This window comes from Salmo trutta, chromosome 4 (assembly GCF_901001165.1).
Source record: "Salmo trutta chromosome 4, fSalTru1.1, whole genome shotgun sequence".
NCBI classification, from domain to species: Eukaryota; Metazoa; Chordata; class Actinopteri; order Salmoniformes; family Salmonidae; genus Salmo; species Salmo trutta.
This window is the reverse complement of record NC_042960.1, coordinates 14,392,905-14,420,631: the sequence shown is the minus strand read 5'-3', so window position 1 is coordinate 14,420,631 and position 27,727 is coordinate 14,392,905. Positions and strand designations below refer to the sequence as shown.

The window sequence follows — 27,727 nt, the reverse complement described above, 5'->3', positions numbered from 1 at the left end:
TATATTTCTGTTACAAACCATATATTTAAGTATGAATCATGTATATGAATCATAATCATGTATACTTGAATCATGCATGTATAATATTGTAAAAATCATATCAGTCATTCTGTATAAAATGTCATATGATAATAAATGAAACTTTGTTTGAAATGTAGGTGTCAATTGCTTTATTTCAGAATCAAATCACCCAAAACTAACCAATCAAAACCATCCAATAAATGCTGTCCTCTATAATATACAAAGATTCATTACAGGGCGCAATGGTGTGTACATTATAGATTTGGTTACAAACACCTGTTCTTTCTATTACAAACTGACCAGGTGAAAGCTATGATCTCTTATTGATGTCACTTGTTAAATCCACTTCAATCAGTGTAGATGAAGGGGAGGAGACATGTTAAAGGATTATTAAGCCTTGAGACAATTGAGACGTGGATTGTGTATATGTGCCATTCAGAGGGTGAATGGACAAGACAAAAGATTTAAGTGCCTTTGAATGGGGTACGGTAGTCGGTACCAGGGACACCAGTTTGAGTGTGTCAAGAATTGCAACGCTGCTGGGTTTCACACAAACAGTTTCCCCATGTGTATCAAGAATGGTCCACCACCTAAAGGGAATCCAGCCAACTTGACACAAGTGTAGGAAGCATTGGAGTCAACATGGGCCAGCATCCTGGTGGAACGCTTTTGACACCTTGCAGAGTCCATGCCCAGAGGAACTCAGGCGGTTCTGAGGACAAAAGGGGGAGGGGGGGGGGGGGGGGGGGCAACTCAAGATTAGGAAGGTGTTCCTAATGTTTAATCCACTCAGTGTATACAAGAACATAATCTAATAGCTCTTCCTAGTGGTTGAAAAGAACCACAGCAACCCGGGACAAATTCAGTTGGCAAACGTAGTCGAACGTTGCAGGTAGAAATGTCATGAATAGAATATGACACCTTATTACACACTGAACAAAAATATAAATGCAACATGGAACAATTTTAAAAAATGTACTGAGTTGGAGTTCATAGAAGGAAACTAGTCAAACGAAAGAAATCAATTCCTTAAAAAAAATAAAAGTAGGGGAGTGGATCAGAAAACCAGTCACTATCTGAAGTAAACACCATTTGCCTCATGCAGCACGACACATCTCCTTCCCATAGAGTTGATCAGGCTGTTCATTGCGGTGTGTGGAATGTAGTCCCACTCCTCTTCAATGGCTGTGCGAAGTTGCTGGATATTGGTGGGAACTGGAACACGCTGTCGCACACGTCAATCCAGAGCATCCCAAACATGCTCAATGGGTGACATGTCTGGTGAGTATGCAGGCCATGGATGAACTGGGACATTTTCAGCTTCCAGGAATTGTGTTCAGATCCTTGCGACATGGGTCTGTGCATTATCATGCTGAAATAGGAGGTGATGGCTGCGGATGAATGGCATGACAATGGGCCTCAGGATCTCATCATGGTATCTCTGTGTATTCAAATTCCCATTAATAAAATGTAATTGTGTTCGTTGTGCGTAGCTTATGCCTGCCCATACCATAATGCCACTGCCACCACGGGGCACTCTGTTCACAACGTTGACATCAGCAAACCGCTCACCCACACAACTGCCCGGTACAGTTGAAACCGGGATTCATCCATGAAGAACACTTCTCCAGCATGCCAGTGGCCATCAAAGGTGAGCATTTGCCCAGTGTAGAACTGCAGTCAGATCAAGACCCTGATGAAGACGATGAGCATGCAGAGGGGCTTTATTTATATTGAATATTTTACAACATTGTGCCCTGCTGAACACACCTGTTTCTTTATTTTTTTATACAGTACCAGTCAAAAGTTTGGCCTCATTCAATGGTTTTTCTTTATTTTTACTTTTTTCTACATTGTAGAACAGTGAAGACATCAAAGCTATGAAGTAACACAGAATCATGTAGTAACCAAAAAAAGTGTTAAACAAATCAAAATATATTTTATATTTGAGATTCTTCAAAGTAGCCACCCTTCGCCTTGATGACAGCTTTGCACACTCTTGGCACACTCAACCAGCTTCATGAGGAATGCTTTTCCAATAGTCTTTAAGAAGTTCTGACATACAGTGGCTTGCGAAAGTATTCACCCCCTTGGCATTTTTCCTATTATGTTGCCTTACAACCTGGAATTAAAATAGATTTTTGGGGGGTTTGTATCATTTGATTTACACAACATGCCTACCACTTTGAAGATGCAAAATAGTTTTTATTGTGAAACAAACAAGAAATAAGACAAAAAAAACAGAAAATTGAGCCTGCATAACTATTCACCCCCCCCCAAAGTCAATACTTTGTAGAGCCACCTTTTGCAGCAATTACAGCTGCAAGTCTCTTGGGGTATGTCTCTATAAGCTTGGCACATCTAGCCACTGGGATTTATGCCCAATTTTCAACAAAAAACTGCTCCAGCTCCTTCAAGTTGGATAGGTTCGCTGGTGTACAGCAATCTTTAAGTCATACCACAGATTCTCAATTGGATTGAGGTCTGGGCTTTGACTAGGCCATTCCAAGACATTTAAATGTTTCCCCTTAAACCACTCAAGTGTTGATTTAGCAGTATGCTTAGGGTCAATGTCCTGCTGGAAGGTGAACCTCCGGTCCCAGTCTCAAATCTCTGGAAGACTGAAACAGGTTTCCCTCAAGAATCTTCCTGTACTTAGCGCCATCCATCATTACTTCAATTCTGACCAGTTTCCCAGTCCCTGCTGATGAAAAACATCCCCACAGCATGATGCTGCCACCACCATGCTTCACTGTTGGGATGGTGTTCTCGGGGTGATGAGAGGTTTTGGGTTTGCACCTGCGCCAGACATAGCGTTTTCCTTGATGGCCAAAAAGCTCAATTTTAGTCTAATCTGACCAGAGTACATTCTTCCATATGTTTGGGGAGTCTCCCACATGCCTGTTGGTGAACACCAAATGTGTTTGCTTATTTTTTCTTTAAGCAATGGCTTTTTTCTGGCCACTCTTCCATAAAGCCCAGCTCTGTGGAGTGTATGGCTTTAAGTGGTCCTATGGACAGATACTCCAATCTCCGCTGTGGAGCTTTGCAGCTCCTTCAGGGTTATTTGGTCTCTTTGTTGCCTCTCTGATTAATGCCCTCCTTGCCTGGTCCATGAGTTTTGGTGGGCGGCCCTCTCTTGGCAGGTTTGTTGCTGTACCATATTTAAACAATTTTAATAATGGATTTAATGGTGCTCCGTGGAATGTTCAAAGTTTCAGATATTTTTTAATAACCCAACCCTGATCTGGACTTCTCCACAACTTTGTCCCTGACCTGTTTGAAGAGCTCCTTGGTTTTCATTGTACCGCTTGCTTGGTGGTGTTGCAGACTCCGGGGCCTTTCCGAACTGGTGTATATATACTGAGCTCATGTGACACATTGCACACAGGTGGAATTTATTTAACTAATTATGTGACTTCTGAAGGTAATTGATTGCACCAGATCTTATTTAGGGGCTTCATAGCAAAGGGGGTGAATACATATGCGCGCACCACTTTTCCATTGAAATTTTACATTTTTTTGAAACAAGTAATTTTTTTCATTTCACTTCACCAATTTGGACTATTTTGTGTATGTCCATTACATGAAATCCAAATGAAAATCCATTTAAGTTACAGGTTGTAACGCAACAAAATAGGGGGTGAATACTTTTGCAAGGAACTGTATGCTGAGCACTTGTTGGCTGCTTTTCCTTCACCCTGCGGTCCAACTCAATTGGGTTGAGGTCGGGTGATTGTGGAGGCCAGGTCATCTGATGCAGCACTCTATCACTCTCCTTGGTCAAATAGCCCTTACAGTCTGGAGATGTGGTGGGTCATTGTCCTGTTGAAAAACAAATAGTCCCACTAAGCGCAAACCAGATGGGATGCCGTATCGCTGCAGAATGCTGTGGTAACTATGCTGGTTAGTGTACCTTGAATTCTAAATAAATCACTGAGTGTCACCAGCAAAGCACCCCCACACTTCCTACTCCATGCTTCACTGTGGGAACCACACATGTAGAGATCATCCGTTCACCTACTCACAGGTCTTCCTTTCCTGTGGCAGTCCTCATGAGCCAGTTTCATCATAGCCTTTGATGGTTTTTGCGACTGTACTTGAACTTTTCTTAAAGTAATGGACTGTCATTTCTCTCTGCTTATTTGAGCTGTTCTTACCATAATATGGACTTGGTCTTTTACCAAATAGGGCCATCTTCTGTATACCACCCCTACCTTGTCACAACACAACTGATTGGCTCAAACGCATTAAGGAAAGAAATTCCACAAATTAACAAGGCACACCTGTTAATTTAATTTCATTCCATTTGTCTTACCTCATGAAGCTGGTTGAGAGAATGCCAAGAGTGTGCAGAGCTGTCATCAAGGCAAAGGGAGGCTACTTTGAAGAATCTCAAATATATTTAAGACTTTTTTGGTTACTACATGATTCCATATATGTTATTTCATAGTTGTCTTCACTATTATTCTACAATGTAGAAAACAGTAAAAATATAGAAAAACCCTGGAATGAGTAGATGTATCCAAACTTTTGACTGGTACTGTATGTTCTCACTTTTGACACTCATTTGTACCAGAATTGTATCACAAAATAATATCATTTCAATCAAGGAGTGTGAGTTCGTATGAAAAAGATAAAACAATCATTGTTTGGCATTTTGTATTTGACATTTTTGTAGTGCAACATAACTGGCCATTTCATTTATACATGAACAGTTAAACATTCAATTAGAATGCAAACATTTCAGTCACTACTGAACCTACAGTTTGTATTTTTTCTTCTTAACTAGTAGTCAAGTCTGATTCATTGAATGTTTGTTTCCATCTAGTAAAAAAAAACATGAAACCAGAAATATAAAACATGTCCCGTTAACTGAAACTTCTAGGCCTCTAAATAATATCTGGATTATCGATGTTCCCACAAGCATCTTTTCACTTTTCTCAGCCAGTAAAAGTGCATTGTGTTGTTTGGCATTGTGGTTACGGTATTACCATGGTTACAGTAGGCTATTACAAGGGTGATCACTCCACTCGGCACTTGATCTTTTTGCCGTAGCTGTCGACCACATCCGGGGTGATGCTCTCGTCCTCCTCCACGTCCTCTGTGACGGACTTGCCCACCAGCTGGAAGATGTCCTCGGGGGGAACGCCCTTCGGCTCGCCCACCTTCACCCCCAGCATGTCCATACCAAGCACCGTGCCTTTGGGGATCGCCACCTTGGCCACCACTGATTTCCCCAGCTGGAAGAGAACACAATCAATGTATTAAAAGAAGTTCTGACATCCTTTCCTGTTTGAAGCAACGAACCAAAGATCATATAGCCTATAGGGTACAGAGTTTTACCAGGTCAGATGACAAGGTTAGGGAAAAAAACTCCTGGCCCTAACACACACACACACACACACACACACACACCGACCCCGGAATTGGAATAAATGCTTAAATAATGTTTGTAAAAAAAAATGACCCCATTGTCTTACATCAGATAGCCTGACTGCCATTAACCATTGCAGACGGCCATGTGGTAGCGTAAGAATAACGCCATCTGTTGGAATACAATGAAAAGTGCCGATCCAGGAACGTACCTTGTCGTGGCATGGCTTCTCACAGGGCAGCATCTGCTTGATGCCCGTCCCCAGAGACCTCTCCACCAATCGAATGGCATTCACCAGCTCTGTCAGCTCAGAGGGCTCCAAAGAAGCTTCGTGGTCACTTCCCTTCCAGCTCTTGTCCAGGGTCACATGACGCTCAATGACCTTTGCCCCCAGCGCCACTGCTGCCACGGAGATGTGGACCCCAGACTCGTGGCCGGAATATCCAATGGGAATATCAGGGAATTCCTTCTGGTATTCCTATGAACGAGACCATGGGTCATTTTCATGCATTCTCTCTGGATTTAGCCTTAACCACAGACTAGCAATGTGACTGTTGCACTAGTGGTCCATTGGGGCGGCAGGTAACCTAGTGGTTAGAGCGATGGGCAGGAACCGAAAGGTTGCTAGATCGAATCCCCGAGCTTACAAGTTAAAAATCTGTCATTCTGCCCCTGAACAAGGCAGTTAACCCACTGTTCCTAAGCCGTCATTGTAAATACGAATTTGTTCTTAACTGACTTGCCTAGTTAAATAAAGGTAAAATAAAAAAATGTAATAACAGAAATAAGATGCACCATGTGTTTAGGGGTGATCTTGCCTGAAACAATTCCTTCATTCAAACCAATGAAAAACCTCTTACTGCGATGACACGCAGGTTGACATCTTCAGCCTCCAATGGGTAGGCACTGGTGCACTGCAGGATGCAGAAGTTCTGATTGTGTTTCTTGACCGTCTGGTAGACCCGTCTCATTGTCTCCATTGACTGCATGCCACTGGATACCACCATGGGGCGACCTAGCATTAAACCAAAGAGATTTGAGATTTCACACAAAAAAACCTACGCTTCGCTTTATTCTTGATATTGCAAATTTTTTATAAAGTACACCAAATAATTGAAATACTTCAGAAGCTAAAATGTTCATTTTTACATTTAGCAGCCCAAGACACCCAATATTTATCATACTGTAAACTTTAATCACTGACCTTTTTTTGCAGTCGTTTCCAGATAGGGAAAGTTATTGGTGTCCCCTGAACCGACTTTGAAGAAGGGCACATCAAGCTCATGTAGGAACTCCACAGCCATCTAAGAGATATACAACAAATAATTAATAGTTTTTATATGCATTATACAGGCCTATTCAATATAGTACCACAGTAGGAGTCATAATACCCCCCAAAAAACTAACAGGGAAATGGTTCCAATTGTTTCATTTTTTTTCATTCATTTTTCCCCATAGGGGATTTTAGAAACTCTTAAAATGAAGGCTGTGTTTCATGTAGGATCACCCTGGCGTGACATTTTGATAATTGTGTAAATCTCTCTAGGACAAGGTGACTTATCAATTTATTTGCCTGTATTTACCCCACAAAAAAATAAATGCTACTTAGCTGCTAATGTGGCTGTCATAAAGAACTACAAATGCCATGGTGATCTCCATGATACTGCTGAATCGAGGCCAAGGTAAGAATCTCTGGATTAACTATATACAAATCATCACCCTGTCCAAGATATTTAGATGGTTATCAAAACATCACGCCAGGGTAAGGATTCAGTAAACACAGCCCTTATTTTGGGCATTTCTAAAATTCCCTATAGGAAAAATGAATTGTGAAACAATTGGAACCATTTCTTTATTTGACCGCTAGGTTTTATGGGTATTATGACACCTCCACTGTGGGGCTCTATGGGCATATTCCACATCACTATCATTCTTACCTCGTCCATTCCTGAAGCAGTAAAGAAAATTCCAACCTCCTTTGCATATTTCTGGAGCTCTCTATATTGTTCATGACTGAACTCAAGATGGCGCTTGTGCTCTCCGTATGTCTTTCCCCAGGATTGTTTGGAGTTGTACGGACGCTCCAGGGCACGCTTGTTGAACTTGTACTCAAGCTCACTCTTCTGAAACTTGGCGCAGTCTGCCCCGCAGTCCTGTGAATTGATTGTCAATATGAGTAGGGTCACATAGTTGTAAAATGTGTTGCCAAGGAGGAAACCTTGTTTCAAATCGTCTATCATTTATTGCGACAGGTGGGTCCACACCCCAAAGTGCCACATGTCATGATGACACTCACCTGTCTCGAACAATGAGAGAAGATTTGAAATAGACAAGGTGGTGACAGACAGTCGAATTACCTCAGAGCAAAACATTAATAAATTCAAATGCATCACCTGCAACTGGACAATGACATTTTAGAAGATAAAGGTTTGGCCGAATCAAAAACAAAGATAGTATCGCCAAGTTAAGGCTGGTAAAAATTTCACTGTGCTACACCAAACAGTACCTAACCTAACTCAGAGTAAGGCCAGAATGGCATTTCACTGTACTTGTGCACGTGACATTAAAAAACTTGACTTGAAACTTGAATGGATACCAAAAATCTTTGGTTAAATCACATTATCATGTGCAACAATCTATAGCTAATCTATCATGCAACAATCCACTGCCTTTCATAAAACACAGTCAAGTGGTGTGATCATTTTGTATATGTATATCTGTTGTGCCATATCTCTGGCAGGAATTCTATTTCCACCAATATCAGTCCTTAATAAATTGACCAATAGATGCCCATGGTCTCAATGGCACAAGTTCACAATTTGAAATACAGCCCCAGCAAGCAACAGAGCAGGCTATTGTCATTTTACAGTCATATGGGCCCTGGAATCGATCATTTCCTCATTGGCACAGTAGCAGGGCAGCAGTCAGACAAGAAGCAGTGTCATGCAAGAGACTAGACTGTCAGTTTTAAAACTACAAAAAAATAGTCAAGTGCATTTATACTAAAGAAGCCGCTAGTTAATCAGCAAGTAAGTCAGTACCATGGTCCCCAATACAGCAGCTGAACTAAGTTAACTGATTCATTTTGCTACTAACATTACCTTGGCCATCTTGATCATTTTCTTGGCGATTTCAATATCTCCCTGGTGGTTCTGTCCAATTTCTGCAATAATAAAACAGGGGTTAGAACCCCCAATCATTCTGCCAGGACAAAGCTCGAATTTCAGAGGCATTTTAGAAACGTGATAAATGCGGTTTCCTAAAATGTTTGTAGCGATAAGATGGCTAGGTTCGCTTGCTCTTAACCAGTACAGAGACAGTCAGGTGTGGGTTCTCGCGGAAGAAGTCGAGCTAATTTCCACGTTGCACATCCGGAATTCACGTGGTTTCCTCTCCACTCATGTTTCAAAATAAAAGTTCTCCCTTCACTCACAGGTCATTTCTGGATTCTCAAGAGTCAAAATGTGAGACATAATTAATACTTTAAAATATATATATATATATATATATATATATATATATATATATATATATATATATATTATTATTATTATTACAGAAGAAGTATAAACGTCAATAATTATTTGTATACAGTGTATTTGACTTTTTTTTAACACATAATTCTATTTCACATCCTCTGATATAGAAAAGTAAACATCCACCACATGTATATAAATAAATGTACCTTATATAGACAGTCAAGTCTACTATATTGTAATCTAATCTGTTTGTTTCTACCTATAAATAAAAAACTGGCTTCTGACTATACATCACCCAGTGCCATGTTCAGTATTCAAACGTTGCAGATAGAAATTCAATGAATAGAGCCGACGTGATTCCTAACATGCAAACCTCACCAATCACCAACGTTATTATAGTTTTGTAATTTAATATAAAACAAAGTTTTATTCGATTTTAGATTTTTATTTGAAATTAAGTATAGTTTTAGTTCGTTTTCAAACTTGATGTACTAGTTTTTATTCGGTTTAGTTTTTTGTATTATTTCGTTTCAGTTTTAGTTTCAGGGACAGAAAGTAGCCTATGGGTGGAATTCTAGGAGCCATTTATGTTTACTTGGCCTATAGTTTGTGTTTTTTGGGGATGTCACTTCGTTCCACTGGGGGCAGTAATACTAACGTGATGGGCCAGGTCATATGTTTGGCTTGCTCAATCTTGACGTGACTTGGATTTAAAAGAATAATAGCCTAGACTGGTACAAGAATAATGGTGGAAGGAAACTCTCTTGCCCATGTTTACACCAATCCAAAGCTTTTTAAACTTTAGTAGTACATGTAAGAAGAATCAAGTAGCCTACCTGTAGCTTTATCTGAGTGAAAGACAGAGGAAAAAAACAACAAATGAAGTCAAGGCACATTTGTTATGTTTATGTAATATTGTAGAATTTTTAAACTGAAAAGCACATTTTTGGATGACAGCCAGGTGTATTTTGTTACACCAAAATGAACATCTGTTTTAGAGGAATGAGGATCAACAGTCTACCACACAAACATTTTTAAATTGTCCACAATGAACACTTGTGATGCAGTGTAAATATTATGTAACTAATAACATTTTCAGCTAGTTATTAAGGTTAAACGTATCATTCACTAACACCTTCAAATAGGGTTAATAAAAAAACAGCAACAACAGCAACAAATTCCATATTTAACATGTTATGTTTATGTAATATTGTAGAATTTTGCATCTGAAAAATATATTATTGGGTGACAGCCAGCAAGCAGTATATTGATTGTTACACAGAAATGACCATCAGTTTTTTGGGGGGAATGATGCAACAAAAACATTTAATTGAGGAGGATTATCAAGATGGCTGCACAGACTTTAGTTCATGACACGCAGGTTAAATTAGCAAAACCAACTACAGTATATTCATTTGGGGACAGGTCAAAACACACAACACATTCATGGCTTTTTTAGCTAGCTGCTAATTTGTCCTGGGACATAAACGTTGGGTTGTTCGTTTAGTTCAAATGTAGGGTCCCTTTTTTTTGCTGGATCTTTGCCGAATTTTTTATCATGCAAAATAATGTTCTCTACTCCGACAAGTAATCCACAGATTAAAGGGGAAACCTAGTTAGTTTTTAGATAGGGTTCTTTGATTAATCTCTTCTCGTTCAACTGTCAATCACCCACGTGGGTTAGTAGGCTCGCGAAAACCAATGAGTAAAATGGAGAGGGGGGACGTGCAGGCGCTAAGGTTCTGAAATAGAACCAAGTTATATTTTAGCGCCTGGCTATGCAGACGCCTGTTGACGCGCATGAGCAGTTAAATAATTGAATAATGGGTACATTTATTTTGCAACGCTCCCGCACGAAACGTGGCCGGTCTGGTGATACTGATAGTAGTTGCGATTGATGGTCTGTTTACATAGCAGGTTATGATAATTAACGTGGCAGGTTAGGTCAATTAACGTGGCAGGTTAGGGGAACCAACACAGTAGGTTAGGTGAAATAACAGGTCAGGAGACTGAGGTTAAAGTGAGGAAAAGGATTAGGGTTAGGCGTTGCTACAACACTAAAGTTGTCAACAACTGTTGTCTCTGACGCGACCACTAAATGAAGATGTAGGTCTACTCCATCTAGCCACAATGGTAGAAATGTAAACAGACGATCAGTCCTGACATACCATCAATATCATAACACCGGTCTAGTCAGCATATTAACATGTTTGTTTTACATAGCATCTTTCTATCTGAACGTTCCACAACGTTGTGTCCTGCTGAACGAACGCACACCTGGTTGACTCAGCCCTTGTTGTTGTAGCCGTCCACCATACGTGGCGTGATGCTCCCATCCTCCTCCACGTCCTCCGTGACGGCCTTGCCCAGCAGCTGACCCATGTCTTCAGGAGAGATGCCCTTCGGCTCGCCCACCTTCACCCCCAGCATATCCATACTCAGCACCGTGCCTTTGGGTATCACCACCTTAGCCACCAATGACTTCCCGAGCTGGAAGAGAAAATAATATGGAGATTTCCTCCTACAGTATGTGCTGTTGTAGGCTATACAGTACAAAGATAATACTTGATGTAAGGGAGGTTTATGACAAACATAATGGGCCTACCTTATAAAATAATTAATATAACATCATTATAATTTTGAGAAAGTTATTATTCCAAATGTCAATGGGAAAAATATTTATTTAGTATATTATTGATATATGTTGTATATTTTGTACATACAGTGCCTTCGAAAAGTATTCAAACACCTTCACTTTTTCCACATTTTGTTACTTAATTCTAAAATGGATTAAATAAAAAATGCTCCTCATCAATCTACACACAATACCCCATAATGACAAAGCAAAAACTGGTTTTTAGAAATGTTTGCAAAACAGAAATACCTTATTTACATTAGTATTCCGGTGCCCCTGCACATTGACTCTGTACCAGCACCCCCCTGTATATATTGTTATTTTTTTTACTGCTCCTCTTTAATTACTTGATCATCCTTGAGATGATTCTACAACTGCATTGGAGTCCACCTGTGGTAAACTAAATTGATTCAACATGATTTGCAAAGGCACACACCTGTCTTTATAAGCTCCCACAGTTGACAGTGCATGTCAGAGCAAAAACTGAGCCATGAGGTCAAAGGAATTGTCCGTACCTCCAAGACAGGATTATGTCGATGCACAAAGAATACAGTGGCCTCCATCATTCTTAAATGGAAGAAGTTTGGAACCTCCAATACTTTTCCTAGAGCTAGCCAAACTGAGCAATCGGGGGAGAAGGGCCTTGGTCAGGGATGTGACCAAAAACCCGATGGTCACTCTGTCAGACCTCCAGAGTTCCTCTGTGGAGATGGGAGGACCATCTCTGCAGCACTCCACCAATTCGGCCTTTATGGTAGAGTGAACAGACGGAAGCCACTCCTCAGTAAAAGGCACATGACAGCCCACTTGGAGTTTGCCAAAAGGCACCTAAAGGACTCTCAGACCATGAGAAACATGATTCTCTGGTCTGATGAAACCAAGATTGAACTCTTTGGCTTGAATCCCAAGCGTCACGTCTGGAGGAAATCAAACACTGCTCATCACCTGGCCAATACCATACCTACTGTGAAGCATGGTGGTGGCAGCATCATGCTGTGGGGATGTTTTTCAGTGGCAGGGACTGAGAGACTAGTCGAGGGAAAGATGAACAGAGCAAAGTACAGAGAGATCCTTGATGAAAACCTGCTCCAGAGCGCTTAGGACCTCCGACGGGTGAAGTTCAACTTCCCACAGGACAACGACCCTAAGCACACAGCCAAGACAATGCAGGAGTGGCTTCAAGCAAGTCTCTGAATGTCCTTGTGTGGCCCAGCCAGAGCCCGGACTTGAACCTGATCGTCTGGACTTGAACCTTGAAGGCGTTCCCACATATGATGAGCGCTTGCTGGCTGCTTTTCCTTCACTCCGCAGTCCAACTCATCCCAAACCATCTCAATTAGGTTGAGGTCGGGTGATTGTGGAGGCCAGGTCATCTGATGCAGCACTCATCACTCTCCCTCTTGGTCAAATAGCCTTCACACAGCCTGAAGTTGTGTTGGGTCATTGTCCTGTTGAAAAACAAATGATAGTCCCACTAAGCGCAAACCAGATGGGATGCCGTATCGCTGCAGAATGCTGTGGTAGCCATGCTGGTTAAGTGTGCATTGAATTCTAAATAAATCAGATGGTGTCACCAGCAAAGCACCATCACACCTCCTCCTCCATGCTTCACGGTGGGAACCACACATGCGGAGATCATCTGTTGACTAAATTTGGACTCATCGGACCAAAGGACAGATTTCCACCGGTCTAATGTCCAATGCTTGTGTTTCTTGGCCCAAGCAAGTCTCTTCTTATTGGTGTCCTTTAGTAGTGGTTTCTTTGCAGCAATTCGACCATAAAGGCCTGATTCACAGTCTCCTCTGAACAGTTGATGTTGAGATGTGTCTGTTACTTGAACTTTGTGGAGCATTTATTTGGGCTGCACAAACTCTAATGAACTTATCCTCTGCATCAGAGGTAACTCTGGGTCTTCCTTTCCTGTGGCAGTCCTCGTGAGAGCCAGTTTCATCATAACGCTTGATGGTTTTTGCGAATGCACTTGAATAAACTTTTTTTCCAGATAGACTGACCTTCATGTCTTAAAGTAATGATGGACTGTCGTTTTCTTAGCTTATTTGAGCTGTTCTTGCCATAATATGAACTTGGTCTTTTACCAAATAGGGCTGTCTTCTGTATACCACCCCTACCTTGTCACAACACAGCTGATTGGCTCAAAATCATTAAGGCACACCTGTTAATTGAAATGCATTCCAGGTGACTACCTCATGAAGCTGGTTGAGAGTATGCCAAGAGTGTGCAGAGCTGTCATCAAGGCAAAGGGTGGCTACTTTGAAGAATCACAAATATACAGTTGAAGTCGGAAGTTTACATGCACCTTAGCCAAATACTTTCAAACTCAGTTTCACAATTCCTGACATTTAATCCTAGTAAAAATTCCCTGTCTTAGGTCAGTTAGGATCACTACTTTATTTTAAGTATGTGAAATGTCAGAATAACAGTAGAGAAAATGCTTTTATTTCTTTCATCACATTCTCAGTGGATCAGAATTTTACATACTCAATTAGTATTTGGTAGCATTGCCTTTAAATTGTTTACCTTGGGTCAAACATTTCGGGTAGCCTTCCACAAGCTTCCCACAATACGTTGGGTGAATTTTGGCCCATTCCTCCTGACAGAGCTGGTGTAACTGAGTCAGGTTTGTTGGCCTCCTTGCTCACATACCCTTTTTCAGTTCTTCCCACAAATTTTCTATGGGATTCAGGTCAGGGCTTTGTGATGGACACTCCAATACCTTGACTTTGTTGTCCTTAAACCATTTTACCACAACTTTTGAAGTCATTGTCCATTTGGAAGACCCATTTGCGACCAAGCTTTAATTTCCTGACTGATGTCTTGAGATGTTGCTTCAATATATCCACATAATTGTCCTACCTTATGATGCCATCTATTTTGTGAAGTGCACCTGTCCCTCCTGCAGCAAAGCACCCCCACAACATGATGCTGCCACCCCCGTGCTTCACGGTTGGGATGGTGTTCTTCGGCTTGCAAGCCTCCCCCTTTTTCCTCCAAACATAACGATGGTCATTATGGCCAAATAGTTATATTTTTGTTTCATCAGACCAGAGGACACTTCTCCAAAAAGTATGATCTTTGTCCCCATGTGCAGTTGCAAGCTGTAGTCTGGCTTTTTTATGGCGGTTTTGGAGCAGTGGATTCTTCCTTGCTGAGCGGCCTTTCAGGTTATGTCGATATAGGACTTGTTTAATTGTGGATATAGATACTTTTGTAACTGTTTCCTCCAGCAACTTCACAAGGTGCTTTGCTGTTGTTCTGGGATTGATTTGCACTTTTCGCACCAAAGTACGTTCATCTCTAGGAGACAGAATGCGTCTCCTTCCTGAGCGGTATGATGGCTGCGTGGTCCCATGGTATATATACGTGCGTACTATTGTTTGTACAGATGAACGTGGTACCTTCAGACGTTTGGAAATTGCTCCCAAGGATGAACCAGACTTGTGGAGGTCTACAATTCTTTTTCTGAGGTCTTGGCTGATTTCTTTTTATATTTTCCCATGATGTAAAGCAAAGAGGCACTGAGTTTGAAGGTAGGCCTTGAAATACATCCAAAGGTACTCCTCCAATTGACTCAAATTATGTCAATTAGCCTATCAGAAGCTTCTAAAGACATGACATAATTTTCTGGAATTTTCCAAGCTGTTTAAAAGCACAGTCAACTTAGTGTATGTAAACTTCTGACCCACTGAATTGTGATACAGTGAAATAATCTGTCTGTAAACAATTGTTGGAAAAATTACTTGTGTCATGCACAAAGTAGATGTCCTAACCGACTTACCAAAACTATAGTTTGATAACAAGAAATTTGTGGAGTGGTTGAAAAAAACGAGTTTTAATGACTCCAACCTAAGTGTATGTAACCTTCTGACTTCAACTGTAAATATATTTAGATTTGTTTAACAATTTTTTGGTTACTACATGATTCCACATGTGTTGTTTCATAGTTTTGATGTCTTCACTATTATTCTACAATGTAGAAAATAGTAAAACTAAAGTAAAAACCCTTGAATGAGTAGGTGTGTCCAAACTTTTGACTGGTACTGTATGTAAATGTGATATTCCGGTTTTAAATGTTTTATAAATTAGCAAACATTTCTAAAAACCTTTTTTTGTCTTAAGTCATTATGGGGTATTGTGTGTAGATTGATGAGAGGGGGAAAAAAATATTTAATACTTTTTAGAATAAGGCTGTAACGTAACAAAATGTGGAAAAAGGGACGGGGTCTGAAAGATATACTATATAAATATTTTTCCTTTCCCATTCATAATATTAACAGTCTCCAAAAAGTATGTGATATTTATTTTAATTAAACCTCCCGAGGCCAACTCACCTTGCCATGGCAGGCTTTCTCACAGGGTAGCATCTGTTTGATGCACGTGCCTTGGGCCCGCTCCACCAGGCGGATGGCTCTGACCAGCTCTGTCAGCTCAGAAGGCTCCAGCGACGCTTCGTGGTCGTTGCCCTTCCAGCTCTTGTCCAGGGTCACGTGACGCTCCACCACTTTTGCCCCCATTGCCACTGCTGCCACGGTGATGCTGATACCCCTCTCATGGCCGGAATATCCGATGGGAATATCAGGGAATTCCTTCTGGTATTCCTACAGTATGTCAGGAAAATGGAGAGTGAAATACCATTACCTTGGCCATCTTGATAATTTTCTTGGCGATTTCAATATCTCCCTGGTGGTTCTGTCCAATTTCTGCAATAATAAAACAGGGGTTAGAACCCCCAATCATCCTGCCAGGACCAAGTTCGAATTTCAGAGGCATTTTCAAAATAAAAGTTATAAATTAAGTTGGTAAATGATTAAGAGCCTATGGCAAAGTTAATCACGCTCTTTTTAAGGATGATATTTTCAGAGGCAGTCTTGCACAGTGGATCGAGGAAGAAATTGCTTATCGTCTGCCCTTTTATACACATCCCTAAAGTCAGCCTATCCAATGATAAGCCAGTGTCCTCACCAGTCATGCAAAAAAGTGACTGCTAGGGCCTGTTTTTTGTAGTCTGTGTGCTAGTCTATTTCTGTTCACCTTATGGAATCTTCCTTAGTCAATCTAATTTGGCAAGAGCACAAACAAATCTGGGACGGGCACCTTTTTTGTGGGCGACCCATATATTAGCAAATATATTCAGTAAGGAAATTGTACAGTGAGACCAAGTTCTCTCTCATGTACAGTTTAGACATGTACAATTCGTGAAAGAGATGGTCTTATAAGTAAGATGTTGTTTTTTACTGGAAAAAAATACCCACATTGAACGCAATTTATTAAAAATATGATTGATTTTGAGAAAATATAAAATAATGTTTTATATTACTGTTTTATATCTTTACCTTTTTATAGCATTATATCATCTTAGTATGACTAGGTTGTTTTTTATATATCTTTAGGGATTGAAAGTAGTGTTAGGTTCAAGCTCTTTGTGTATGAGAAGTGTCATTATTTAGTGGACTGCAGTGGACTGTAGGAACGCGTACTCCCAATAACTCAAGGCCTCTCCTGACTGATAAGAAATCCTGTGTACTGAAGTACATCTTTGTGGAAGGGAGAGGGTGAGAGCTGTGGGTGTAAGTGGACAAGGCACTGTATTGAATGTATGTGTTCAGCTGGACATCTTTGTTGAGTACACGTTTGAAACGTCACTTTGAGTTTGGCCTCTTTTGTATGATAAATATGTCTATGGTATATTGAGATATTGGTCTTCTTAACAATTGGCGTTGTCGGTAGGATATCACACTTAAGGAACAGAGAGTTCTCCGTAGAGAGTGAAGTTTCAAAAGTTTAAACAAATCTTAGATATGGCCATTTAGGGAACATCCTGTGTGTGTGTGTGTGTGTGTGTGTGTGTGTGTGTGTGTGTGTGTGTGTGTGTGTGTGTGTGTGTGACAGTTGGATACATCCTGTCAGTAACTGGTGGATAGAGCAACCGTTGCTAAATCTGAGGGGATAGAGATAGTATTTAGGACTTAACAGCGTATGGTTCTGGGGTTGGAATTGTATCTAACACAGATTCCCACCGGAGGAGAATATATTGTGCATATACAAAATATTCCTAAATAAATGAATGAATCAAGAAATTCAGAGTAGAAAATGAACACAATGAGTGAGTGATGATTGGTGCTGAAAGGATACATTATAAAAGCGTCATAATATAACCCACAACTTGGAATGAAAGTCGTTTTAGAAGAAGGAGTCACTGCTTACTGGGAACAAACTTGGGTTCCAATTCAGGAATATGATGGGAATGAGAGACATCGCCAGTTCATTGAACCTATACAGTCAGCCGTCGAAAAGTCGTTTTTGTAACAAAAAAAATAAAGGGAGGCAAGGACTGAGAGCTTTCCGGTGACGGGGCTCTTCCTGCTTCCCAATCCACCGACTGGTGGGCACAAACAGTGAAGCAAGCAGAAGAGAAGTTTAAAAGTGGGTATGGAGGTAGTCACGGTACGTTTCCAGAGACAGGAAAGGACGTCTCAGAGGATTTGTTGAAAGAAGTGAACACGGTATGTTATCACTGAGCTATAATAAGAACTACAGACAGCCTCCAAGATGGCTGAACACCGATTTGCGGGGGCTGATATCTTGCTAGTTCCGGATTCAGGAGCTCATTAGTACGTGCCCACTAGCACTGGAACCCAGCCAAGACGTGCATTCCAGGAAAAAGCCAGAGCAGGCCGTAGATATTGAATAGTGGTGGAGGGGAAATCTGCAGGCATGAAGAACCACCACACAACCACTGAAAACATTAAGAAAATGTGTACGCAAGTAAGTTATTCAGTACTAAGAGGAAAGTGCTCTAGCTTGCTCTATATGTTTTTGTTTCTTTGTTTTTTAACCTTTATTTAACTAGGCAAGTCAGTTAAGAACAAATTCTTATTTACAATGACGACCTACCCCCGCCAAACCCGGACGATGCTGGGCCAATTGTGCGCCACCCTATTAGTGATGGGGATTCCGGCTCTTCAGTGAGCCGGCTCGTTCGGCTCATCTCACCAAAAAGAGCCGGGTCTTTTGGCTCCCAAACGGCTCTTTAAAAAATATATGTTTTGTATTTTTTCAAGTCAAACAGTTTGCGATAGTTTGACTATGATTGGTGTTAAAACAATTCTAATTAAATTATTAAATGAAATCATACTCTACCATAACCACAATGTATTTAAAAATGCAATGGTTTGTTATGAAAAAGAATGCTATTAAACATTTGCATTTAAAGTATAACTTTTAATGTATATAAACAAAGTGCATATAAATCTAACCATTCAAAACGAATACAATCTGAACAGCATAATATAATATTGCACCATATCAAAGAAAAATAAATAGCAATGTGCAGAACTGCAGCATCCCACTTAAAACATTAAACTGGTCCCTCTTTTCAGTCACAACTCTGTCACATGTCCTAGCCTATCGAATCCCCGAGCTGACAAGTTAAAACCTGGCCCTGAGCAATGAAGTTAACTCACTGTTCCCCGGGCGCCGAAGACGTGGATGTCAATTAAGGCAGCCCCACTTCTCGGTAGCTGCCCCTGAGCCTGGTCCCAGATCTGCCAACTCTATTCCTGTCTTTGTCAAGCCAAAAATCGTTGGCATGATAATGAGTGACAGAGTTGCATGGTAATGAGTGACAGAGTTGGCATAATAGCACAAACATACTGTCAATAGTATATGCAACCTGATGGTGTGGACCACTGGATCTAACTGAGAAATGCATTTGCAATGTAATACAGTATAGGCCGACAGTAGCCCATCACTGCCATAATAGACACCAATTATCAAATATACCACTTGGGTGAAATTAGTAGCCTATCAAATTGCGTATAGATATCAGAGTGATCCCATATCCCATTGACTCTATATATTCGATTAACCCCAGGAGAGTTGAACATTATGATCATAGACTAGCCAGTATTGTTGACAGGATAATTCACGTGTCTTTGCACTTAAACTTTTTTTTGTTGAACCAATCGTTACTTTACACATTTTTATAGTGCAGAAAATATGATGCACACTTGCTGTACCCTGCATATAGATGGCTATAAATTAAATTACTCATATTCTAATTCGTAATTCTATAGTACCCTTGAGATTCAAGATTGGCAAACCCCTAGGCACGCTGTAGATCATGGGACCCTTACGTGTCAGGTGTAATCGTATTCCTTTTGTGGTTGGTGCACAGCACAGTCAATAACAATTCCTAGTTTCTGACTGGCCCTGCTAGCGTTTCCGCTTTTCATTCTCTCCTCCCTTAACTGTCGAGTTCATCGACTGATCTACTCCCCGTTAGATACTGTAACGTTATCGATAGGTAGCCACCGTCGTCAAATAGCTAGATATGGACGATTTTGACATGCTCAGCGCACCACAGGCTGCGGCCGGCAATGGGACGGACGAAGACCCCGCTGCCGCATTCTTGGCCCAGCAAGAAAGCGAGATCGCGGGGATTGAGAACGACGAAGGATTCAGCATCCTGGACAGCGGAGAGGTTCCAACGTCGCTAGACAACAATCTGACAGGCGACGCAAACGGTAACAATGTTCCCTGAACATTGTCAAAGCCTAGCAAATTGGCTATAACTACCTAGCAAGGTGCTAGCCAGTTACACATTTAGCTAGCTGAAGCTAGCCATCTTACTTAGGAAACTAGCCAGCCAACGAGCTCCCTTACCTAGTTAGCTAACTTACATCGACTGTCTGCAGGGGACTTGAATGAAAGAGATCGTGAGAAAAACAAATTACGTCAATTTAGCTGGCTGGATCCAATATTTCAGGCCATCTATTTTAAAATGTTCGGGAAACTAGCTCGTTATGCGCAAGGTAACGCTAGTTACCCCATTTTGTAAGCTCGCTAACGGCGCTAGTTAGCAGCTACATTACGTGTATATGATAGCTAATTTGGCTACACGCAACTTTACTTATTGACATTTTGATGTTTTGTGACTGTCGTGAATCAACTAACAGAAAATATCGTGTCTTTGAATGACAGGTTAGCTAGTTATGTCTATTTCCTGGCTAGCTTGCTAACGTAAGCCTGTCATTGATTGATCCCACTGCACCAACATACTGGCCACTTCATTACTGCAATTTTATATATGGCTCAATGACCATTGGACTTTCATACAAAACTGTCGCCTTCAGGAAGTGAGATTATTGACCGATTAGTTAGCTACATTGGCCCGAAACATTTTAACGTTATTCAACTCTTTAATGAAGGGATGTGGGCATTTAGCTAGATAGTTACAATTAATAAATCGCTCATCGTAAAGATACTGCCTAACCAACCGTTTATGCACTAGACTAGAACAAACCTACGTGTAACGTTAGTATCTTTCAAATTTACAATGACAAAATCCATAATTAATCTGAATTTGATAGTTGTGAAAGCTTGCTGATTTGTGACAGGTCGTGGTAGTTTTGAAAGCAAATGCAACCATCCTATCCGTCTTGTTCCATAATGTAAGACGTATAGAAAAGTCTGATGCACAGCCGCTCTGTAATGTTAACTGATGATGTAGGCCATTTCCTTGTCTTTGCTGTGGCTTCGTTCATGATAAATGCTTAATTTATTTTGCAGATGCAGTGGATGGTGCTGTTAATGGAGACATTCACGAGGTAATATCTTAAGTTTTCCATTTTGTCATACAGCAGAGATTGACTATATTGACTCAAGGAAAACATTTGAATACTTAACCATGCCTGTTTGTGTTAACATAGCCTAATGAATACTACATGGCATTGTTGTGTCATCAGTATGCACAAATTGGGAGGGGGGGGGGGGGAATGCTCTGAAACAGAGTGGAAAAGGGGGAGATGCTATCGACTTGTCCAATGAGAAACGTTTTAATTTTGCTTCGGTGTGCCCTGTTGAACACCACCCATGTGTTTGTTAGCAGAGCAACGGCCCGTCTGACGCGTACTCGGCCATCTCCAGTGCCGACCGGCTGCAGGCTGAGCCAGAGAGCCTGCGTAAATGGAGGGAGGAGCAGAGAGAGAGGCTGGAGGTCCTAGGTAAGGATGGGCCCCTGGTATATCCTGGCTAGAGGACCATAGCAGCGTGCAGCATAACAGTAGAATAGAAGGAACCCAAAGTGGAATCCAAAGCGCTGAACACCCCCTTCAAACACCACAACCATTGGAAAATGTATGTCCCTGACTTGCAATGCAAGAAAAACACTAAGCACATTTTGAAACGCCACTAAAAATCTGGTTAACTCACCCCTGATGTTGAAATCGCCCCTGGTTTTTAGAAGGCTTCTTTTTGTGATCTCACTTTTCAAGAGAATTGCCTGTACTGTGTGAATCATAAGACCTCTTCTTCCTAATTTCCCCTTCCCCAGACGCTAACTCTCGTAAGCAGGAGTCTGAGTGGAAGGACAAGGCCAAGGTAGAGCTGGAGGAGTGGCACACTAGACAGGACGAGCAGCTGGAGAAGACTAAAGTGAACAACAGGTAAAAATCCATAGAAAGAGTCTAGTCATTGTATTTCAATGTAAAAACAGCCCCAGGTTGAGCCAGGAGGACGAAAACCCACTGGACTCCAAGGGAACCTTTTGTCCACTGACTCACTTTTTCTCTACAGGAGCCGTGGAAAGGAAACCCTGTCCATTTGAGTATAAATAACATGCTCTCCTGCTGAAATCCCCTTGCAGAATAGTTAGTTATTGTGCTGCAATGGTTCCTATTGGTCCCTCTATGTTCTCTACTACCTGTTATGCGTTTCAAGGTTCATACAGGCCTAAACTAAGACGTAGACTGCACACAGCTAGCCTATGGTAGAACAGTGAAAAGATCAGTACAGTATGTTCCCGGAATGAATAATGATCATGCATATTCATTTATAGGTTAATTTATTTCTGATAATGACCTGGAGCGGCAATCCAAGTTATGCATGGTGTTGCTAAGAGGTGAAACGCTGTTGATAAATGACGAGACCCCAGAATTGACCCTTGAACTGCAAGACATTGGAGCACAGAATATTCCGAAATATCTGGTTGAGATCAGGAATTATAATATCAATTGGTGTTAATGTCTATTGAAAGGTAACAGGACAGACCCAGCAGCAAACAGAAATGTAGGATGTTTAAAAAATATCTGTATTTCAGTTTGATGAGTCTTAAGATAAGGGTTTTGGAACTCCTTGCCGTTCTTCAAGTGATCTACAGTGTTCCAAGACAGTATAAAGTCTAGGTTTCACTAACTTGAGCGTCTGTAACCCAAGCCCTCCCTCTGGCTGATATATTATTCAGAGCAATGTTCCAGTCTCTGTCAAATGTCTCGCTACCTCTAACCTGCCTCTGTTATGTTGTTTCTGGTCTTCGTAATGTGCGTCCCAAATGGCACCCTATTCCCTATGTAGTCTCGTCGGGCTCTGGTCAAAAGTAGTGCACTAGGTAGGGAATAGGTTGCCCTTTTGGACGTGTGTGTGAGCTCTGGGCTGAGTTTGTTCTGTCTTTTGTTCTCTTTTTTACCGATCTGTCTCTCTCTCTCTCTCTCTCCTGCTTGCTGCTTTCCTCTGGGACATCCCCTGTGTCTCCAGGGTGCTGGATGAGGATTTCTACAAACAACCCTTCTCTGACCTGATTGGTTATGTGTATGTTGCTAAACTAACATTGTTTCTTTTTTCGCGTCAATCGCCTGCCGCATCTTCCATTTTAACACACATATTTGCGTTCGGCTTCCCCCTTCATTTTTTGTTTTTTTTACGTTATTTTTCAAAGAAGTAGACTTTCATTTATCTTGAGTGTGCGTGACTGTTTTTTGCATGTTTTTACGAATATTTTCTTTTTTAATGCAGTGAATATGTGTAGGCTGAATGTCATTGCATCAGCCTTAATGCTCCGTTGCCCAGTTTCCATATAAATTCTGTTCCCATAACTGTAGTGTAGTACATCGAGTGGCCATTTTTTGTTTTAGTTTGGTTTTGTTTAATTCCATTGTCCGTGATCCATCTATATGGTCCCTTCATTTATCATGCCATTTGCAAATGTTTTGTCTTAGATCCCTGTAAATCTATACCTGTATTATTCATACGTGTACATGGAGAACTAGAATTTGACGCTATGTAGAAAACATTGGTACGGTGTGTTACTTGGGATGTGCTACTTTAAATGTGTTGAGGAAACCGTATATCTGCAACCTCGGCTGCGTGCTGATACCATCTGGTGGTAAAGGCCCTGCAATAGACTAGCGGCCTGTCCAGGGAGGTGCACGCTACAGAAACAGAGCTCCTGCTCCTATGAGCCGTTCCCGGCTAGCACAATCCAAGGCTCGTGGGAGGCGATTTACGAAAACAAAACCCAACAGTTGAAGTCTATTTTCGGTAGCCTTTACAGCCTGGTGCTGTCGCGGAGCCCTGGATGTAGACTGTCAACTGTTGCGGTGATGTTGCTTGTACGTCTGCAATTTCTAAACGGAAGGCGCCTTGGATCCGCCGCTGCTTCAAACACCTGTAAATGTGATCGCTTTAGAATCTTAGTACCTACTAGCAAGCCGCTGTCTACAGTAGAAGGACACGCTACTGTTGTCGCCTAACTCGCCCTCTTAGTATTGCAGGCCTCGTATCTTATCTGCCACTTTTTTTTTTTAATGAATTCGATCGCCGAAGAGCAAACGTTCCCGTATAACCCGGCGTCCTTGTCTCTGCCAAAACACAGACCCACAGCTAGAGGCAGAGAGGGCATGTATTGTTGCCTCACCCAACCAACCCAATGGCACAGCAGATGAAGGCCGCAAGCTAAGCACACTTCTTAGAGCACCAACAACAAAAAATCCCCCCGAAAAGGACAGTTTTATTTATTTTTTCTATCTGGGGAAAATGCATGCTGGCTTTTGTCATCTGCATTAAAGCTAATTTACTTTTCATTTCTATATATCTGACTTGTGATCTGTTTCTCCTTGTTTCTTTTCCTATGCACCTTTTTAAGCACACACATTAACCATCCTTGCTACCGCCTAGACCAGTTAAGTAAAAAAAAAAAAAAGACAATATCCTAGTAGGGAGAGGTAAATTAGCCTAGAAAAATGGCATAATGATATTCAATAGTAGTGCACAATTAGACTAGACTGTAGTCGGGGCTCTCCAACCCTAATCTAGCGCACCTGGTTTTAATTAGCCGGTTGATAAGCTGAATCGGGTTGGAGTGAACCTACAGGAGGGTAGCTCTCCAGGAACAGGATTGGAGAGCCCTGCTGTAGATGAATACGAATCCACTGCCAATTACATGTATTTTAGAAGCTGGGTGTCTCTTCCCCCCCCCCCCCCCCCTCCTGTGATGCGTTGGTCCACTGGTCCTGTGCGTATCTGTAGTTTCGTTGTGACAGTGAATTTTCATTGGCTTCTCATCCCCATTTTGCTGTGTGTATTGTGTTCCAGTTTATAGAGGGGTTCTTTCATTTTGTTAACTCCTTGGCAGTGGAAGTGGGTGGGATTGGGTTTTGGTATGCCCTCTGGCTTGCATTTCAAAATGTCTTATTGTGATTGTGGCACGGTACCATTTTAATTTATTTCATTTCAGGTATTACATATTGTAAGCCTTCTAGTGGAATTAGGTTCCCTTTTGGGTTTGGTATTGGAGTAAAGATGATATAAGTTATTAGTGAAGATTGTGACATGTATTTGCTGCATTTCAAATGGTCTGCTTTCCAACCACAGCAAATGCATGGCAAAGTCTCAGGTTTTGGTTGTTAAAAAACTAACTTACCACGACGCGCTCTCATCAAGTATAAAGGACATAAAGCAAAACATATTCCTCATGCTATACTTGGGATCTTGAGAGAATATTTGAACGTAACCAAAAGGCAAGTTAGGGGCGTCACCCTGCCCAGTTCTGTGACGAACTGCATTTTTAACCAACCAAACCGCGTTTTATAGCCGTTCCAGAACCCCTTGGTTAGACTGACAGGGGAAAGCGGGTGACTGGCTAGCTGTATGACCGGGGTTATAGGAGGCATGCTGTGCGCTCTTATCCAGCCCTGTTGTCTTCGTCTGTTTTTGATGTGGCCGCCCGGCGAATGTTTATTTTTGTAGTTGCGCCTCCTGCTGTCTACTCGACATTTCCTCCTCAAGCAAAGTTTTAGATTCAGACCTCACTAAAACGGTGAAAAAGCCATGATAAAATGGCACCATTTTTGATAATGAATCCTTTAAAAAAAAAAAAATTTTTTTAATTAATTGGCAACTCACTAAATTATGTCATGCTGAAGGGATCTGAACTACCTGCATGTATTTCTATGGGGATTCTCCATGTTTATCCCTGAAGTGTTGCAGAGGAGGTGGTGTGTTAGCGGGAAGCAGTGGTAAGGCCCTCTGTAAAGCTCTGCTGATCTCCAGGGCCCAGGCCTGCTCCCTCCCTCTCTAAAGCTCTGTTCCCCTCCTGTGTTGCCTTTGCAGAGCGGCCGAGGAGGCCATGCTGTCGGACATGGACGAGAACAACCCGGGCACCGAGTGGGAGCGCGTGGCGCGCCTCTGCGACTTCAACCCAAAGTCCAGCAAGCAGGCCAAAGACGTGTCCCGCATGCGCTCAGTCCTCATCTCCCTCAAGCAGGCCCCTCTGGTCCGCTAACCCCAACCCTCTTCTCTCTCTGTTAGATGTCTCAATTCAGTCCCTACCCTTCCCCCTTGGCACTAACCATTCAGTGTTTGAATATCTGAAGGCTCTGAATACGTACTGTATAAGCAGTGTAGTGGTGGAGCTTCCACAATCCACCATGTTGCTTTCACCTTACAGATCTGTTAACATTGAGGGGAAGGGAGTGAATTGAGACGGCTGTATCTCTACCCTTCGCTAACGCTCTCTGGACCCAGATTGCAACCAAACTTTCATAGGGAGATGTATCATCCCACCTACCTGACCTGGGGTCGTTTCCCTCCCACCCCGACTACCTGACCTGGGGTCGTTTCCCCTCCCACCCCGACTACCTGACCTGGGGTCGTTTCCCCTCCCACCCCGACTACCTGACCTGGGGTCGTTTCCCCTCTCACCCCGACTACCTGACCTGGGGTCGTTTCCCCTCCCACCCCGACTACCTGACCTGGGGTCGTTTCCCCTCCCACCCCGACTACCTGACCTGGGGTCGTTGTTGTACACGGATTGATGATATTCCTCTTTTCCATCTCCCTTTCTGTCATTAAAGAACAAAATAAGTATACACATTTATTTTTTGTTTCTATTCTTTTTAAGGACCAAACTCTGTTTATTAAGTGTGTTGTTGGAAACCATTTTAGAACCAGCTTGTGGCATTTATTGACTATTTCAATCTATGCATTTTTCCCATTTGAACCGTGAATCAAGTACGGTAAATATACGTTATCTCTATATATATGTGTGTGTATGTGTGTGTGTGTGTGTGTGTGTGTGTGTGTGTGTGTGTGTGTAAGTATAACCGATGTGAAATGGCCTGCTAGTTAGCGGTGGTGCGCGCTAATAGTGTTTCAATCGGTGACGTCACTCGCTCTGAGACCTTGAAGTAGTTGTTCCACTTGCTCTGCAAGAGCCGCGGCAACGATGCTTCGGGGTGGCTGTTGTCTGTGTGCAGAGGGTCCCTGGTTCGAGCCCAGGTAGGAGCGAGGAGAGGGACGGAAGCTAAACTGTTACATAAGCATCAAGGTTGGGGTCAATTCCATTTTAAATTCCAGTTAATTCAGAAAGTACACAATTCCACATCAAAAATGTGATAATTGAAGAGAATTGGAATTTCAGTGTACTTCCTGAATTTAAATGGAATTGCCCGCAACCCTGGTAAACATCATGTGGTGTATCATGTACTCTGTATGCGTGTCCCTATGTACATATACAGGCAATATACAAAACGTTAATGTCAAACAGAGTAGAATTGTGGTTTAAAGATTAACTGTAGCACCAAGTGTTGCTTTTAATGTGTTCATTGTCCATCGATTTCAATATCAGTAAAACATGAATTAAACTTTTGTCGTCAGGATCGTTATTGAAGTGTTGTCCGTGACGTTCAAATTATGGTTGCACCTAATTTGTGGAAGTAAAATTTCAGATGAGACCCAACATATTTTATACTGCATTTTCAATTAAATTGTTTAGTGCCCCTAGTGGTGGAGGGCCTACTGCTGTTTGACCTTGGGTTCAAAATAATCTGGTTCAAATGAATCTCTGGTTAAAAATGGCAGAGGTGGTGAAATTAAGGGCTTTACTCCTGTTAGTCTGTCCATGGTAAGCAGACCGCCTGCCTT

At 41.7% G+C, this 27,727-nt stretch overlaps 3 protein-coding genes across 6 annotated transcripts; 1 reads left to right on the top strand and 2 right to left on the bottom strand.

Annotated features, from left to right (window-relative positions):
• Positions 1-4,666: 4,666 nt before the first annotated feature.
• On the bottom strand, positions 4,667-8,748 carry LOC115191851 (sialic acid synthase). The gene is made up of 6 exons (XM_029749821.1): positions 8,500-8,748; positions 7,336-7,551; positions 6,603-6,702; positions 6,259-6,413; positions 5,610-5,876; positions 4,667-5,264 (listed from the first exon to the last, which is right to left on the bottom strand). The coding sequence occupies exons 1-6, from the start codon at positions 8,629-8,631 to the stop codon at positions 5,046-5,048; spliced, it is 1,089 nt and encodes a 362-aa protein (XP_029605681.1). The 5' UTR covers positions 8,632-8,748; the 3' UTR covers positions 4,667-5,045.
• Positions 8,749-10,189: 1,441 nt separating this feature from the next.
• LOC115191850 (sialic acid synthase-like) lies at positions 10,190-18,296 on the bottom strand. The gene is made up of 3 exons (XM_029749820.1): positions 17,735-18,296; positions 15,862-16,128; positions 10,190-11,367 (listed from the first exon to the last, which is right to left on the bottom strand). The coding sequence occupies exons 1-3, from the start codon at positions 17,783-17,785 to the stop codon at positions 11,164-11,166; spliced, it is 522 nt and encodes a 173-aa protein (XP_029605680.1). The 5' UTR covers positions 17,786-18,296; the 3' UTR covers positions 10,190-11,163.
• Positions 18,297-19,753: 1,457 nt separating this feature from the next.
• LOC115191849 (clathrin light chain A) lies at positions 19,754-26,673 on the top strand. Of its 4 annotated transcripts, none has more exons than XM_029749817.1 (7): positions 19,754-20,055; positions 21,101-21,138; positions 21,420-21,534; positions 21,864-21,975; positions 23,063-23,116; positions 24,450-24,485; positions 25,916-26,673. In XM_029749817.1, exons 1-7 carry the CDS (start codon positions 19,863-19,865, stop codon positions 26,085-26,087), a joined length of 720 nt encoding a protein of 239 aa, XP_029605677.1. In that variant the 5' UTR covers positions 19,754-19,862; the 3' UTR covers positions 26,088-26,673. The 4 variants fall into 4 exon arrangements, with proteins under 4 accessions (XP_029605677.1, XP_029605676.1, XP_029605678.1 ...); XM_029749816.1 differs by having other exon boundaries at positions 21,417-21,534; XM_029749818.1 differs by lacking the exon at positions 24,450-24,485 and having other exon boundaries at positions 19,755-20,055; positions 21,417-21,534.
• The last annotated feature ends 1,054 nt before the right edge of the window (positions 26,674-27,727 follow it).